At 38.3% G+C, this 18,136-nt stretch overlaps 1 protein-coding gene across 2 annotated transcripts; it reads left to right on the top strand.

Annotated features, from left to right (window-relative positions):
- The first annotated feature begins 518 nt into the window (after positions 1–518).
- On the top strand, positions 519–15,925 carry LOC135769031 (uncharacterized). 2 transcript variants are annotated; one of them, XR_010542332.2, is made up of 2 exons: positions 519–680; positions 14,828–15,925. XR_010542332.2 is itself a non-coding variant. In XM_065278394.2 (2 exons), the coding sequence occupies exon 2, from the start codon at positions 8,540–8,542 to the stop codon at positions 9,413–9,415; it is 876 nt and encodes a 291-aa protein (XP_065134466.1). In that variant the 5' UTR covers positions 519–680; positions 8,538–8,539; the 3' UTR covers positions 9,416–9,674. The 2 variants fall into 2 exon arrangements, 1 of the variants encoding a protein (XP_065134466.1); XM_065278394.2 differs by lacking the exon at positions 14,828–15,925 and adding an exon at positions 8,538–9,674.
- Positions 15,926–18,136: the final 2,211 nt, after the last annotated feature.

Genomic DNA, 18,136 nt, shown 5'->3' with positions numbered 1-18,136 from the left:
CCGCCATTTTTTCGAACATGACCAAGCTCGACCAATCAGATTCTCATTGTACGCCCACGCATAGAATTGTGGGACAGGACAATGGAGGTATCTCAGAAGGCAGCCTATCAGTGACCAGTTCTGTCCCCCCTTGCAAATCTGCCCTCCTAGGACCCCAAGTGGTACCTAGCAATAATACCTGGTCAAAATTAGTCATCGCATATCTTGTCTGCGTGGTCTATCTAGCTAATTACTTAGTACAAAATAGAAGCATACAAAATATTTTTAAATAAAAGTTTACAAAAAAATATATCTTTATTATTTTTACACAGTATAAAAGTGGGAAGGGTACAGTAATATCTAACAAATAAAATGACACAAGCAATGTGTGGGCATACTTTTTATATTTTTACATTTTTATATAATCGAGAAGGAATCCATGAGTAAGGGAGATAGAGAGGAGATCTATTATCAGATCCACGCTCCGGAGCAGAGGGGGCGGTAATGCGCCTATAAGCTGGATGCCAACCGCCGTTAAAAGAGAAGAAGAAGAGACGAGACGAGGGAAATTTATGAGGAGAAAAGACGTGATTTTCGCGTTTCTTTGAGTATTTAAAAACGAAAATCTTGCCTGCAATCAGAAGTACTGCCCGCATTTTTACCGCGAGGAGGTGACTCGTTATTACTTCGGACTGTTTCAGGTAAGTTTGGAAAATAGGGGCTACACAAATGTTTGTGATTTAAATAGGATGAGGCTTGTAAAATGCAAGTACTTTGCTTTTAAAATGACGTTTTTCTTTTACTTTACTATATTATAACATCATACTTTTAAATCCACTACAATTCATACACTTTGATAAAGTACAGTTACTTGAGTAGCGAGTAAAAGTTCTTCCTTACTTTAAATAATTGGTACAATTTTAAAACGTTAAAGTTTAAAACACACGTAACAGATCCTGCTAGAATACCTTTTCTGAACTTTTTGTATGACTTCCCTTACCATGGTTTAATACAGTTAAAACAAAAAAACATGGTTACTGTAGTAAAACCATGATAACCACTAAATAACCATGGTTTTCAAAAACTAGCTAGTGCAGTAAAACCATGGTTTTGCTGATAGTAATCAATACACCAAAAAACATGGTTACTACACTTTTACCACAATAAAATGGTTATTTCGTAAGTGTTGGTGGCTTTCATTGACTGTAGGTCGGTTTTTAGATTGCGTCCATATAAACTCATAATTACTCCCGCTCGCGTTTGAATGACAGCAGAGAGACTCGCCCACCGTCTCACAGACCACCCCCTCACAGTATTCAGGACAAAAGTGGTCGAAAGTGGACAAAAGAGACGGGTTTAAATACCAGGTGTAAACGCAATGTGTCTCTCTCGTCCACTTGTGATCCGATCGATGAAAACACATCGACCACTTCTCTCCTGAATACTGTGAGGGGACGGTCCGAGATGGTGGGCGATCTCTGCTGTCATTCAAACGCGAGCGGGAGTAATTATGAGTTTATATGGATGCAAACTAATATTATGTCGGAGTCGCTGCTTGTTTAGCAAGTATACATGCTGCACAGTGTTTTGTACGTTTATATGTTGGAGCTTTCTCTGAATTTTCAGTGCAATTGATGAAATAGGATCGCGCAACTTTCACGCTTTCAAAACGAAACTATGGAGAACACCCGCAGTAGTTTTATCAATGAAAGGCTAAAAATAGCGCTGTTCACCGTATGTTCATGCCAGAAGTCAAAAAAAGACGAAAAACTTGTGTTTAATACCTCAGATTAGATAAATGGGCGGAGAGAAGGCGGTCGCGTGTGGCTGTTCGAACACATTCATCCACATTTGCGTTCCGCAACTCCAAAGCGATCCGATCGAAAGTGGTTTCGACTACCTCTGAATGTGGTCGAAAGTGGACGAGCTCAAAACGTTTTGAACACCGTTTACACCTGGCATTAACGTCGTCCACTTGTGATCCGATCGACGAAAACGCATGTTAATGCCAAGTGTAAACAGCCTCTAAAATGTGTCACATTACATTTCATGACTAAAAACATCTTCAATTTGATTACACTTTAAAGTTTTATAAAACATCGATACATTGTCATTTTTTTGTGTGTCCAAGTAAGATTTTTCACATGTTCAGATGCTCTTGAGATACAGTTAAAGATATCAGATGAATGTTTACACCTTTTGCACTTAAATCTTTGAATGTCAAAACATTCAACACAGTGGCGGTTCTACACGGAGGCCAAGGGTGGCCCGTGCCTCTGTAGACATGTCCCTGGCCACCCCGTGCTGACCAAATAAAAAAGTATACATTTATTTTGATTTTACACGCGAGCGCCAAAAGCGGAACTAATGTGACACAACGTTCTACACGGGCAAATTAGAGCGGCGCACCCAACCACTGTAGCTGTCTGCGGGTGCTGCTCGGCGAGTGTCTCAATTCGTTCAAGCTCCCGATGTTGTGAATGTGTATGCAGGTTTGGGCACTGGTAAGGACTCTAGCTCACTTCACATTGGGACACTGTTCACTTGTTCTCCTGTGACGTGGCTGCTTAAGCGTGTTGTGATGTGAAGTTCATCAGAACATGTATGTACCTTGTCATGTGTGTGGTTCGTAATTTCAAAATATGTGTTCTGCGCTTTGAGAGATCGTGTGTGCATCACGTGTCATGCCAAAATAAGTGCCTGCTGCAGAAGCGTCTAAAGCAGGGAACTACACTAACCTTTTCCACTGGTGGCACTTGCGCTACCAACTTTTTCAGTTACTGGCGCAAAATATGATTTGGTCGCACATATTTTTTTCAAGTTATATTAAGGCGCTCTGGATAAAAATGAACAATAATGAAACTGTATTGCATACAGATATGCTTTTTATTTTACTTGCCATCTTTTAAACCACATGCCGCCTTGTTTTCTTAAACGTTGCAGTGTTTCCCACAGATCTGAAATGTACTTGGTGGTGGTAGCCGGTGAAAAGGGCAATTATTACCCCCTGACAAATAATGGTCTACTATACATGTGACGTAGAACTAATAATGTGTGACACAACACAATACTTTGATTCATTGAAAATTAATATTAATTTCACATTATATTTCATCAATCTAACCACCCCAAACTTTCTTTGCCATTAACAAAGCTGACACTGTTTGTCAAAGCACCACGAAAACACTTACTGTTTTTGCACTGATATATGAAGCGATTAGATCCCTTTCATCAAACTCAATATAATACAATACAATGTATAGTATATTAATAGACAGTGCAGGTCTATAGATTATAAATGTGACTGATGTTATGACTGATGTTATAATGGTAATAATTTCTATTAGATAGGCACTTTTACTGCTTTTGCTCTATCTTTCTATTTCTCTCTTGCCGATTTAAAAAGCTTAATCCACTCATTATTTCAGATTTAAAAGTCTACTTGCTGTCCCGGTGACAAACTTTACATTGCTTTGCTCGTTCAGTGCAATTGGCTTGACATTAGCATTGCTTTTTGCTACAATCTCTGTCCAAACTTAATATGGATATGGTTTTAGAAAAGATATGGTTTATTAATAATAAGATCATAAAAAAATGTGAGAAAGCAAATGCAGCGCGTGGTCGTAACAGAACCATCGCCATAGAAACCGAAGGCACGCTGAATCTGCACTCGAGCTTTAGCGCGGTAGCGCTCATGGCCGTTTTCCGATCGACTCGGGTTATAAACACAACATTAATCAGACTTGGGACCCAAAGTAATTAAACTAGGACCTAACCGGACCCGACAGACCATTTTTAAAATATAAACCCGGAACCATACGGGTCCCGCGTCCTCAGTGAAGAAAGACCTCTGCTCAAGTTTAGAAACATGGAAGACACTGCGCTTGCGTCACACCTAATTCATTGAGAAACAGCTGAGCACGCAAACGCACACTGATAGGGAGAGACACGACGTGCTTTCACGCAAAATGAAGCCAACGTGTTGATGGCTCAGAGCATGTTATAAAACGTATTCTTAAAATCCACATTTCTGTTTTAATAAATGCTCATAGTAAATCATAGCATATTGTCTAAAACATTAGGTGTCAGGTACTGGGGACAAGGAACAGAGAACCCAAGCGCAGACAATATCGGGTAGTGAACATATAACATTTATTAACATGAAAACTGAAAACAAAAACCCACGAGGGGGCAACACAACATTAAACAAGAAATACGACCACTGACTAAACATGATAAACTAGACTAAGATGAAACATTTGCAAAACATAAATGACTGCTTGACATGACATGAATTAACACAATGATCCAGCACAAGACAAGAGGAGATTAAATAGGGAAACTTAACGAGGGTAACACAGGTGCACGGGATGAACCAATAATGAATAATTAACAGGGAGAACAAGGGGGCGGGGACTAAAGACAAGACACCAGAGGCACATGCCACAATAAACAAGGCATGGCCTCCACATTAAACAAGAGACTGTCAGAACTCTGCCATCACAATAAAACATAAATATAAAACCAAACTCTCGTGGCAGAGCCCTGACAGTAGCCTCCCTCTAAGGAGCGACTACCAGACGCTCCTCAGGGGAACATACAAGACAAAACCAAACTAAACAAAACAGACATGAGTCCATGGCAACACAAGACAAAGTCCATGAAACAAAGTCTGTAGACAGGATACTGCGCAAGCTTCGGCAGCTCCGGCTGCACAGAACGCGCAGGCCTCGGCGGCTCCAGCCGCTCTGGACGCGCTGGCTTGGGCGGCTCCGGACGCGCTAAATGCGCTGACTTGGGCGGCTCCAGCCATGCTGAACGGCGCTGGCTTGGGCGGCTTCGGCCACGCTGGACGTGCTGGCTTGGGCGGCTACGGCTGCGCTAAACTTTGGGCGGCTCCGACTGCGCTGAACCTGCCGGTTTGGGGAACTCCGGCCACGCTGGACGCGTTGGCCTCGGCGGCTCTGACCGTGCTGTACGCGCAGACTTCGGCGGCTCTGGTCGCGCTAAACGCGCTGTCATCGGCAGCTCCGGCGGCGCTGAACGCGCTGACATCGATGGCTCCGGCGGCGCTGAACGCGCTGACACAGACGGCTCCGGCGGCGTTGAACACGCTGGCTACGGTCTCGCTGGACGCGCTGGCTTCGGGGACTCCGACCGCGCTGAACGCGCTGGCTTCGGCAGCTCCAGATGGGCAGAACGCGCTGACTTCCCCGACATCGCTGCTGGGTTCAGTTGTGGCTGGATATTCTGTCAGGTATTGGGGACAAGGAACAGAGAACCCAAGCGCAGACGATATCGGGTAGTGAACATATAACATTTATTAACATGAAAACTGAAAACAAAAACCCACGAGGGGGCAACACAACATTAAACAAGAAATACGACCACTGACTAAACATGATAAACTAGACTAAGATGAAACATTTGCAAAACATAAATGACTGCTTGACATGACATGAATTAACACAATGATCCAGCACAAGACAAGAGACAAGAGGAGATTAAATAGGGAAACTTAACGAGGGTAACACAGGTGCACGGGATGAACCAATAATGAATAATTAACAGGGAGAACAAGGGGGCGGGGACTTAAGACAAGACACCAGAGGCACATGCCACAATAAACAAGGCATGGCCTCCACATTAAACAAGAGACTGTCAGAACTCTGCCATCACAATAAAACATAAATATAAAACCAAACTCTCGTGGCAGAGCCCTGACATTAGGTTGCACATTTGCGACCCATTAAAAAGTAGGGTCGCAACGGCAGTTCAAAAGGTCGCATATGCGACCATTTTGGTCGCAGTGTAGCTCCCTGGTCTAAAGGGTTTATGATAAAAGAGACGCTCGCGTTTGCCAGATACTCGCATAATCTCATGCGTAATCAGAGTGTACTGTTAAGGAGTGTCTAGTGTGTATTTTGGGAATGTGAGCGTCTCTTTTAATAAACGGTTTTGACGCATGTGCAGCAGGCACTTATTTTGACAAAACACGTGATGCACACAGGATCTCTCTACGCGCAGGACACATTTTGTAAAAAAGAACCACACACGTGACAATCCGAACACTTATTTTGAATTTGCGCATCCTCGGATGAGCAGTTATGAGCTGCCACCGAGCATCCTACCATCAGGCTCGTCCTCAACGAGCGTTCGACTTAATGCGGTGCCGAAATAAATGAAAGGCAGATGACGTCAAAGTACCGTTGAGTTGAAATTAGACTTCTCTGTATGATTTCTCTAATCGCTCCTGCGGTACTTGTACGTCATCCGCCTATCAGTTCTATTGGTGCCACATAAAGTCAAACAAGCCTAATGTAACGCGCACGTGGGGGAGGGTGGATCTGTGGCATGTGCAAGAACTGTGATTGGTCTTCCTAGTTGTCAATCAAGAGTGTTGCGCAATTGCATTTTTTTAAAAAGTGGAGAAGGCGGTTCTTTCCTAAATTTTGAGAAAATCCTCTGCTATACCTTTAACAATTATAAAGTTGACTATTATTCTTTGTTAATCATACATTGTTGTAATATATATGCTCGACACCGGCTCTCATTGAAAATGAATGACTTCCGGCTACTTTGAGCTCTAACCTATGGAACATCCTACATGGAACATTCTGGAAAAGTTCTCTTTAGGTTATAAAATGAAACCTAAAAATAGCCTACAGGGAATGTTCTGAAAGGAGGGGGAAACCTAAGCCTTGCTCAAGGATTGGGGGCAATATTCATTTTGGTGGTGTTTTTTCAGCCCAAAACCGATAATGCCATTTTCAACTGAAATTTTCAACGACCCAAAGTTTGGTGCAACCCTTCCTTTATGAATGTTTTACTGACAAAGCCTCTCTAAAATCTCCAGCCACACCCATTAAATGATTGAGATCTTCAGTGAAGCTTCTCCTACAACAATCCACCAATAAATGCTGGAGTCAAACACACAGAGAAATCACTCCATGTGTGACAACTGAAATCTTCATGACATAACGTTGATGTTGGTGAAAGAGGAGCTTGAGAAGATGACAGATCCACAACCATGCAGAATAAAGAATGATGAAACATGAGGGGAAAATAAACTAAAATCCATGAGATGATAACTTTCTGCATCTATAATAGATTCAGTAGAATTAGATTGAAACATCAGGTAAAGAGTTTTATCCAAAGCAACCTTCAGTGGATTGAATGACCACTCTAGTTCTACTAGAGTTAAACTGCAAGAGCAGACATTGACCGCGTTTACATGCACCCTAATAATGCGATTATAATGGGATTTTGTCAATACTGCGATTATACTTTACCTCATGTAAATGCAATAATTCGATAAAAATAATGGGATTAAGCTCATAATCGCAATAAGTAAAGTCGCATTAAAAGAGGTGGCGTACGCCGTTTATAATCGCAGTATGCGTCCATGTAAACGCTTTAATCGCATTTATACCGCACTAATTAAGTGCACGTGTGTTTTAGTCACGCACCTTAAGCACAAATTCGTTTTAATCTTGACATTAGGAAGTTTTACATGAACTCTGCCAACACGACTCACTGTCAGCAGTCTGCCTTCATTCAGAAACAGCTCAAATAACACGACAGCAGTGTATAAAACCTTTAAATGACATTATAACGATAATTATAACGATAAATATATTAGTGACCACATCATAATGATAACTTCATGCTAATTCGATAAAACGAGCGCGGCATTACCTAATATTGGATATTTCTTGTAATAAAAACTTTTTTTGCAATTGTTTACATGTCACTGAATATGTACATATGCTGTTCTTGTTGCATTTACACAGCGGGAAACCAGCAGATGTCCTCAACTGAATGAATGTAGTAGTTTGTGTAATAATATCATACCTTTTGGCGTAGTCAGTGTGGTAGAAAAATTTCACAGCATCAGCGCTGGATACCTGAGGTAATTTTATGTTATAAACCTCAGCAATGAATGAGCTTTCTGCTGCATTTTAAGTGCGCGTGCACTTCAAGTTCAAATAGATTTGATTGGCTGTCAATGGTTTATCGTTCATCATGTGCCAAAATTGCTATCGTTACAGTTGTTGTGTGAGCTCTGCTATTATCTTTAATATAAAATGATTTTTAAAACTATATTTTTATATCATGTGAACGCCCTTTACAGGCACTGTCATATTTATATCTTCATCACGTCACCGGATAATGAAATACATCTATAACAACGTGTTTGTCATTTAACGTAAGTAAATTAAAACAGTGGACCATATATGTGAGTTCATCATTTGTGCTCTGCATTGAACTTTGTGTGAATAATCCGAAAATAAAAACTGCATGTAAACCGGAGTGAAGAGGTTAGCTCCAGTCATGTAAACATCTTACTGCGATTAAGACCTTACTCGCATTATTGGAAATAATCGCATTTTTGGTGTGCATGTAAACGTGGTCATTGACAATAGAAATTACATACTGTACTTCACATGAAAGATAACACATAACAGACCCACGCCATGTTGCTTTTGTCATACAATCTTAAATGTGTTTTGTCACTCTGGTTTATCAGTTTAAACTATTTACTGTCTTCATTTTAGATATGATAGAAGTGAAAAAGGAGAGTCAAGCTGAAGTGGATGAGAAACATCAGATTGTAAAAATAATCCATAATGTTTCACAGAAAGGAACTCTGAGAACAGAAGACATAAAGTGTGAAAATAGTTTCAGTGAAGATGAACGCCCTGCAGATCACAAGAGAACTCACAGTGAGGAGAAACCTTTCACATGTCAACACTGTGGAAAGAGTTTCAGATCTAAAAGTAAACTTGAGGCTCATCTGAGAACTCACACTGGAGAGAAACCGTACATGTGTCATCTTTGTGGAAACAGTTTTGCAGTTGAATATAGCCTTAAGAAACACATAAGAATTCACACTGGAGAGAAACCACACACGTGTCAACAGTGTGGAAAGAGTTTTACATCTTCAAGTAACCTTACGAGACATGTGAAAATTCACAGTGGAGAGAAACCACATGCGTGCCATGAGTGTGGAAAGACTTTTACTTTTACAAGTTACCTTAAGAAACACATGATAACTCACACTGGAGTGAAACCATTCTCATGTCTTCAGTGTGGAAAGGGTTTCACAACAAAAGCTAACCTCGAGATTCACAAGAGAGTTCACACTGGAGAGAAACCTTACACGTGTCTTCAGTGTGGAAAGAGTTTCAGAACAAAAGCTAACCTTGAGATTCACAAGAGAGTTCACACTGGAGAGAAACCTTACACATGTCCTCAGTGTGGAAAGAGTATTAAAACAAAAGGTTACCTTGAGACTCACATGAGACTTCACACTGGAGAGAAACCGTTTGCATGTCCTCATTGTGGAATGAGTTTTATGTGGGAAACAAGTCTCAGAAATCACCAGTGCTTACATTCTGAAGAAAAGACATTCAACTCTTCTGTGCAGTTATGAGTTTATTATGAATCAGAAGATGCACACGAGTGGTCATGAGTGGATATGTAAAGTTTTACCGTGGGTTCACACCAGCTGCGTTTGAGGCATCAAAATCGCGTCTAGTTTGCCGCTTGAACATTATGGGGCGGTTTCCCGGACAGGGATTAGACTAGTCCTAGACTACAACATTTTTAAGAGCTGTACAAACTAAAAAACAAATTGCACTTGCATATCTTAAAGGAATATTCCATTTTCTTAAAAGAAAAATCCAGATAATTTACTCACCACCATGTCATCCAAAATGTTGATGTCTTTCTTTGATCAGTCGAGAAGAAATTATGTTTTTTGAGGAAAACATTGCAGGATTTTTCTCATTTTAATGGACACCACCACTTAACACTTAACTCAACACTTAACAGTTTTTTCAACGGAGTTTCAAAGGACTCTAAACGATCCCAAACGAGGCATAAGGGTCTTATCTAGCAAAACGATTGTCATTTTTGACAATAAAAATAACAAATATCCACTTTAAAAACACAACTTCTCGTTTAGATTTGGTCGTCATGCGCTAGCGTGACCCGACGCAATACGTCATCACGTCAAGAGGTCACAGAGGACGAACGCGAAACTCCGCCCCAGTGTTTACAAATGTGGTGAAAGAGGACCGTTCCTACGTTGTTGTATGTCAACTGATACTAATTAATGTCTTTGTGTCAGTTTATTGTTTAAAATGGTCCGCAAATGTGCGTTTTATATATGTAACACGTGACCTCCCTACGTCACTACGCATTTACGTTAGGTCGCGCTGGACCGGACCTAAACGAAAAAAAAAAGTGTATATTTGTTATTTTTCTTGTCAAAAATGACAATCGTTTTGCTAGACAAGACCCTTATGCCTCGTTTGGGATCATTTAGAGTCCTTTGAAACTCCGTTGAAAAAAACTGTTAAGTGTTGAATTAAGTGTTAATTGTTGGTGTCCATTAAAATTAGAAAAATCCTGCAATGTTTTCCTCAAAAAACATAATTTCATCTCGACTGAACAAAGAAAGACATCAACATTTTGGATGACATTGTGGTGAGTAAATTATCTGGATTTTTCTTTTAAGAAAATTGAATATTCCTTTTAAAATAAATCAGTGCTCTTTGTTTTGCTTCAAAATGCGCACAGGTATTTTTTTAGTTAGGCATGTTTGTTAAAACTAGTTATATTTCATAATTAAACTAAGGCCTAGTCCTGGATTAAGTTTATGCCTGTCAGGGAAACCGCCCCTTTGAGTTTACTCGCTTCATTCGCATGTGAAATTCTAGTCATCGAGACTTTCGGAAATTTGCGTCATGGGAGGGGTTTCTGCGACTCTGTTCGCTTTCTGTAATCACTTCACTACTAGAGCAAGCTCCTGATTGGTTAACGCGGCACATTTTTCCGCCAAAGTACAAATTTTTCAACTCGCTCATTTGCCGCGGCAACGCTCAATTCAAAAGACAGAATCGCGTCATACACGCCGCACTAAACGCTCATTTGCACAGTGAGACCTCGCACGTCTTCATATTGACTTAACATTGAAATCGCTCTTGCTTGGCTGGTCTGAACGCATCATTAAGCTAGGGCCCACCAAAAGATGTATTAAATCTTATCAGACCAGAGACCACAAACATGATGAGAAAAAATACACTATATTGCCAATAGTTTTGGGACACCTGCTTTTATATGCACATGAACCTGAATGACATCCCATTCTTAATCCATATGGTTTAATATTGAGTTGGTCCACCCTTTGCAGCTATAACAGCTTCAACTCTTCTTGGAAAAAACATGGTTTAGGAGTGCGTTTATGGGAATTTTTGACCATTCTTCTAAAAGGAACATTTGTATGGTCAGACACTGATGTTGGACGAGAAGGCCTCACTCGTAGTGTCTGTTTCAATTCATCCCAAAGATGTTCTACTGGATTGAGGTCACGACTCTGTGGAGGCCAGTCAAGTTCCTCCACACCAAACTCGCTCATTCATGTCTTTATGGACCTTGCTTTATGCACTGGTGCACAGTCATGTTGGAACAGAAAGGGACCATCCCCAAACTGTTCCCCCAAAGTTTGGAGCATGAAATTTTCCAAAATGTCTTGGTATGATGAAGCATTAAAAGTTCCTTCCACTGGAAAGTGATTGAAACACCTGAATTCAATGATTTGGAGGGGTGTCGCAAAACGGTTGGCAAAAAAGTTTATAGGATTTACCAGTTTTGTTCCTATAGTATGTGGATTTCCAGTATGTGGTCATCACAGCACACCACACATCTTTGTTGTTTGTGAGTCTTGACAGAGAACATAGAAGTCTTGCGATGTCTCTCGTGGTCAAACATGACTTCACAGTAAACAAACATGATGGAAAATGGTCATAAAGAAATGTCATTAATACTGTGGACTGCACCTCACTTTGGACTGTTCCTGCTGCGCCATAACTGCTGTTGTTATTGTTTCGTCTTTCATCAGCTCGCTTTCTGATTGGTTATCATTTTGTTTCACGCGACTACAGTGTAAATGTTCGCTTGTCCTCAAGGTTTCCCCCACATGTCAGGATTTTTAACATGTTGAATTTTTCAGATATATTCAACAAGAGATGTTATGTGTTTCATGGTCTTTTGGGGGTCTATATGATCCCAGACCCTCTTTAAATAGTTAAAAACATATGCAGTGTTATTTTTTATTCTGATATTTCATGACCGTTTCTATTTACATCAGATCATTTTACAAATGTTTTTTCTTGATTATCGATTACATGTGATGCTGACCCCAGTAATAAAAGTTATAACTGTATGACCACTTAAATGATTGTCACATGCTTTGAATCTGTTCGGCATACAATACTGTTATCTTAGCATTAATAGTTGTGTTTAAAACATAGCACTGTACTAATGAAAGTGAATAAAGTGATAAACATGTTTATTTACTTATTTTAACACCATTAAAAATGTCTGTAGAAATTACAGTATTATTGTCTTGTGTTTGCCAGTTACTTACTGTAGATTTAAATTTGTTATTTACTTGCAACAGTTTGTTCAACTTAAATTAACATTAACAAGTCTTTGTCTTTACAGAATAAAACTTAAATAAGAGCCTCATGCAAAGCATTCTGGAAACCAAAATCTGAATGAAATAAATAGAAAAAGGTTGATGAGGATTTCTGGTTCCCAGAATGCTTTGCATGAGGCTCTTATTTTAGTTTTATTCTGTAAAGATAAAGACTTGTTAAGTCTTTAAAGACTGATACAGACCTACAGATTATTTTTAATAAAAACACATTTTGTAAGTAGTTTCTCCATCACACGCATTGCTCAACACAAGCGTCACTTTGATCTTCAGATGATAGCTCTGGATTGTCTGGAAAGAAAAAATGTAGACAATTATGTGAAGTTCATATTTACTGAGAGTGAAATCAGGATTTTGTCAATTTCTTGACAGGTTTGTTTCATTTGTGCCAATAACCTCACAGAGAAAAAACACTCAATAGTGTTAATAGAGCTGTTAACAGACCCATCAGCCTTCATGAAATGTTTTTGTTTCAGTCACATCAGTGTTAATAGAGCTGTTGATAAATCTCATTATTTCAGAATCATAGTTCTCATTTACACCCAATTCATTACAGTGATCTCTTAAGATCTCAAATGTTTGTGATTTAAATAAAATGAGCTGTAAAATGCAGTTGTAAACTATACTGTTGCTTTTAAAAGGACATTTTCAAGTATCTACTTTGTTTTTTTTATATATTATGTTCTCATACACACAAAATGTTTGAATACTACAATTTTACTGCATTACCCCATTGCATTAAAAAGATGGATAACAGTTGTGTACTTTTTACTTATTTGTACTGAATTTCTTTTATTTTCATCTAATGCCACATCCACAATATATTTTAAATAAAAAATACTTTGTATTATAATGAATGTAAAACTATAAGTAGTAAGCGTCTGTATTGCTTCTGCATTACACACTCAAAAAAATTATTCATTGGATTAACTCAATAAAATTGTGGGCAGGATTTCCATCCAATATGAATGTGTACCCCTAACTCATAAAAAACTGCTTTACACAATAAAAATATATTGAGTTGGTCCAACTCAATTTAAAGTAAATGGCAATACTCAATTAGTTGCCTCAACTCAATTTAGTGTAGTCTGAATAACTCAATTTAACGTAGTTTGAATAACTCAATGTAGTGTAGTCTGAAGAACTCAATTTTGTTATTTTATATAAAACGTTTTTATATCATAGTAATTAGCATAAGCACATGTTAGTGTGCTAATAATAATAGCATATGATACCTTGGATGAGCATGTGAGAAGACACTGATCTCCAAACAGGCATTAACACAGTTAGTGCTCATTGAGAAAAATATGTCACATCCACAACCTAACCACAAGCGCCACTCTTCTGCACGATGGTAACCAAACAATTTGAAAAAATATAACACAAACGCTTCTAAATCAATAAGATAAACGGACATTAAACACTATTAAGTCTTTCTCTTTACCTAAAAATGAATAAAATAACACTTAATTAAAAAAATTACTCTCCAAAAGCAGTTGCATGCAAAGCATGCTAGGCAATTCTTTTCCAGAACCCAAACTCAAACTAATTGTGTTAACGTAATTAAAAAGAAATCAATAAATTATAGTACATATTTATTTTGTGTTATACTAATTAAATATATATACGTATTGCTCTTAATGAGGTATTTTACATTTATTGGACACAATTTTAATGTGTCATGTCTAAGAAGGGCTTGAATAATTTTTTTGAGTGCATTATGTAAACAGTTTTTATGTTAATAAACTACACAGATATCATCTATCAGTAAATGTACACATCTTGTAAATCTGAATGAATTTAATGAGCTTATTAACATCGTAAAATACAGCGCAGAGCCATAGCATGCCACCATTTCATTAAAATGAGACTAAAGCGATCACAAATTAATGTATAGATTGGGGAATAAATTACGATCTTTAGTGGGGATGGGCAGAAGTTTTGTCTAACTAAATCTTTCCTAAAGGGTTACTTTACCTGATATTAAACTCTGATATTATACAAACTGTGCCGTTTCTTTGAGGAGTATACTCACTTTAGCATTTTAATGGGAGGCACGTCTACATATCACTGCATTATTGTCTTGACATACAGAGTAAGATATAAGCAGATGAATATTTACACATTTGGAACTTAAATATAAATATATTATATTATAAATAATACAAAAATAATTAAAAAAACGAAATATAATCAAGTTGGATTTACAAGTAATTAAATTTTTTATCTTGAACTTTTTATATAGGGATTTTTTAGTGTATCTGACATAAACTGGACGGATTAAATACTGAAACCGATGCCTTTATGAATGTTTTACTGACAAAGCCTTTTTTTAATCTCCAGCCACACCCACACAGTGATTGAGACCTTCAGTGAAGCTCCTCCTACAACAATCCACCAATAAATGCTGGAGTCAAACACACAGAGAAATCACTCCATGTGTGACAACTGAAATCTTCATGACATAATGTTGATGCTGGTGAAAGAGGAGCTTGAAAAGATGACAGATCCACAACCATGCAGAATAAAGGATGAAGATACTGAGGAACAAATAGGTTGGTGTTTATGTTTCAATCTTTATCTTTAATATGTTATTGCATCAGACTGAAATTTATTGACTTTGTTCACAAAGACTTTGCTTTTGGGATTCTTCTCCGCCCCACCTTGTTTCACTTGAGGTGTTTTGGACAAAATGACCTGCCTACAGAAAATAGTTTATAATCAGGGTCTTCTAATGTCTCAAACAGAAGAGAGAAAAGGAAGAGATGCACATTGTGTGCCCAAAAAGATGTCCAAACAAGCACTGTCTGTTTTAAATGCAAAGTTCCCATTAACAAGGCACATGAAATAGATTATTATCATTCATGTGCATATGTTCAGTAAATGCATTAGATGCATGCATCATTTACATGAGTTCACACAAAGTTTTTGTCATTTTGTCACAGCGTTTTTATTTTTATTAATGACTTGGATTTGTTAGGGAACGGCACAATTGTAAAATAATTTTCTGTGTTTTGTGACCTTTATTTTCACTTTAAACGGGCGATCATTTTTTACCGGGATCACCACAACAAGTGTGACTCTGCTATTATTTTACAATGTAAAAAAATCAGTAGAAATTACAGTGTAACTTGCAGCTGGTTGGCGGTAACTTATTGTAGGTTTAAATGTATGCCTTATACGTAAGATTAGATGCATTTTATTTTGTACATTTGTAATGTACAAAAACAAATTAGCGTCGCACACCTGAAGTAGATAGGTGCGTAGGATAAGAAGACACAAAGTCTCGTAACATACACAAAAGGCAAATCCCGCACACTATCTGCTTGCTGAAAAAGTTTTTAATAATCGTTGCGTTGCAATGTTTCGATCTTACGATCTTCCTCAGGCAATCTCATTCAAATATAAACTGGAACATAGATCATGATGCAGTCGCTCAGGACAGCCAATAGCGCTTCAGTTTTATAGCTAACCTAATGATGCAATCGGTCACGAGACGAGGTCACAATTAAAGATGAATTTAGTAAACGCCTCTGTTGGGTGTATTTGAGGGAATGGACAAACGACCAAAAAAGGTGTGTGGGATGTGGGTTGGAGGATACGTTGTTAAAACATACTTTATTCTTTTATTTTCTCTGAGACACATCAAACTTACAACACTGTATTCACGTCCAGCGGTAGACTGAACAGAGGCATAAAACTCCCACAATGTCTCATTTAGAAGAGAAGCAGAGTAGATCTTGAAATCACAATTGTTATGTATTTGGCGCAAAAAGTCACTGAAAGTCTTAACTGCCCATTAAGTGGTCTTTTTCCCATTGACTTTATCTTTGTCGTACTCTTTAAAGAAGAGACGCACACAGGTAACTCGCGCACGCATCGCACGCATCTCTCTCTCTCTCTCAATAATGAATTTAAATAAATGTGATAATTCATTTGAATAAAAGCAATCTGATGGCTCTACTTTATTAAAGCGGACGGCGTGCTAGACCTTACCAGCCATAACTTAAGAAAATAACAGTTTTTTTACTCGTCTGTTAAAAAATTACACTGTAAACATCAGTTACACCTTTAACTTGTTTTTAACTTGGCAAATAACCGTGTTATAAGCGGGATAATACACGGCTAGCCATGCATTAAAGGATGTTAATGCATGACATAGAGGCAATAACCCTGCTTTGCCTCTACGTCGTGCATTAAAATCCCTTAATGCATGGCTAGCTGTGGATTATCTCTTACATAACTTACCGCTTATATTGTTTCAGGTTGGAGCTTCAATTTCTGTACGCTGAGATTTCAGTTGGTTTTGGTGCATACAGCACAGCATTATAATATTATATATATTTTAGATCAACGTGCCAGCAGCTGAGCACTTGTCTAATTTAACAAAGTTCAAAGTTCACATGCAATGAGTGTAAAAAATGTTTCAGAATAAAAAGTAGCCTTATAGCACACATGAAAATTCACAAAAGAGAGAAACCTCACATGTGTTTTCATTGTGGAAAGAGTTACGGTGATAAACGTGGACTTGAGACTCATATGAGAATTCACACTGGAAAGAAACCTTTCAGATGTCATGTGTGTGGAAAGAGTTTCACCTTTCAATCAGGCCTTTGTCGGCACAAGAAAGCTCACGGGGGGAAATGTTATATGCATGCCAGCATTGTGAAAAGAGTTTCCCAGATAAAAGTCAACTTAAGATACACACGATGATTCACACTGGAGAGAAACCATTCACGTGTCATCTGTGTGGAAAGAGTTTCAGAATAAAAGTTAACCTTAACGTACACATGAGGATTCACACTGGAGAGAAACCACATCTGTGTCATCACTGTGAAAAGAGTTTTACAACTACAGGTAAACTTAAGGTACACATGAGGACTCACACTGGAGAGAAACCTTACACTTGTCAACAATGTGGAAAAAGTTTCTCTGCTGAAAGTAACCTTAAGAGGCATGAAAGAATTCACACTGAAGAGAAACCGTTCACATGCAATGAGTGTGAAAAATGTTTCAGAATTAAATGTAGCCTTATAACACACATGAAAATTCACACAGGAGAGAAACCATACGTGTGTTTTCAGTGTGAAAAGAGTTTCAGTTATAAACAAGGACTTGAGACTCACATGAGAAGTCACACTGGAGAGAAACCTTAAATATGTCAAGTGAAGTTGCTCTTAAGAAACGCGTGACAAATCACACTGCAGAAAAAACGTTCACATGTCATCACTGTGGAAAGAGTTTTATACATATTTAATACCTCAATAGACATGGAAATAAAATAGACTCAAAATTATTGACAAATACATGCACAGTTATCTGTGAACTGGATGCATGTTACAAATGTATTTTACTATCCACGAACAAATGTCTTAAGATTTGAATATGTGAAATTCAGAATATGAATGAACGTGTATCGATTTGTACAAACAGAGACATATTTGTGAATTCAGTTGGCATATTTCGTATCATTATTTCACAATTTGTGCATTTGTGGATCAGGCGACGCGCGTGCATTCATCCTGTTCTGTTCATACGAGTTTTGAGACTTAACTCTTTTACTGCCAGCGTTTTTAAAAAAAGTTGCCCGCCAGCGTTTATCATGATTTTCACCAAAGTTTAATGCCTTCCAAAAAATTTTCTTCTTTAAAT

This window comes from Paramisgurnus dabryanus, chromosome 3 (genome assembly GCF_030506205.2).
Source record: "Paramisgurnus dabryanus chromosome 3, PD_genome_1.1, whole genome shotgun sequence".
In the NCBI taxonomy this organism is placed as follows: Eukaryota; Metazoa; Chordata; class Actinopteri; order Cypriniformes; family Cobitidae; genus Paramisgurnus; species Paramisgurnus dabryanus.
This window is presented reverse-complemented; position numbering and strand designations above follow the sequence as displayed.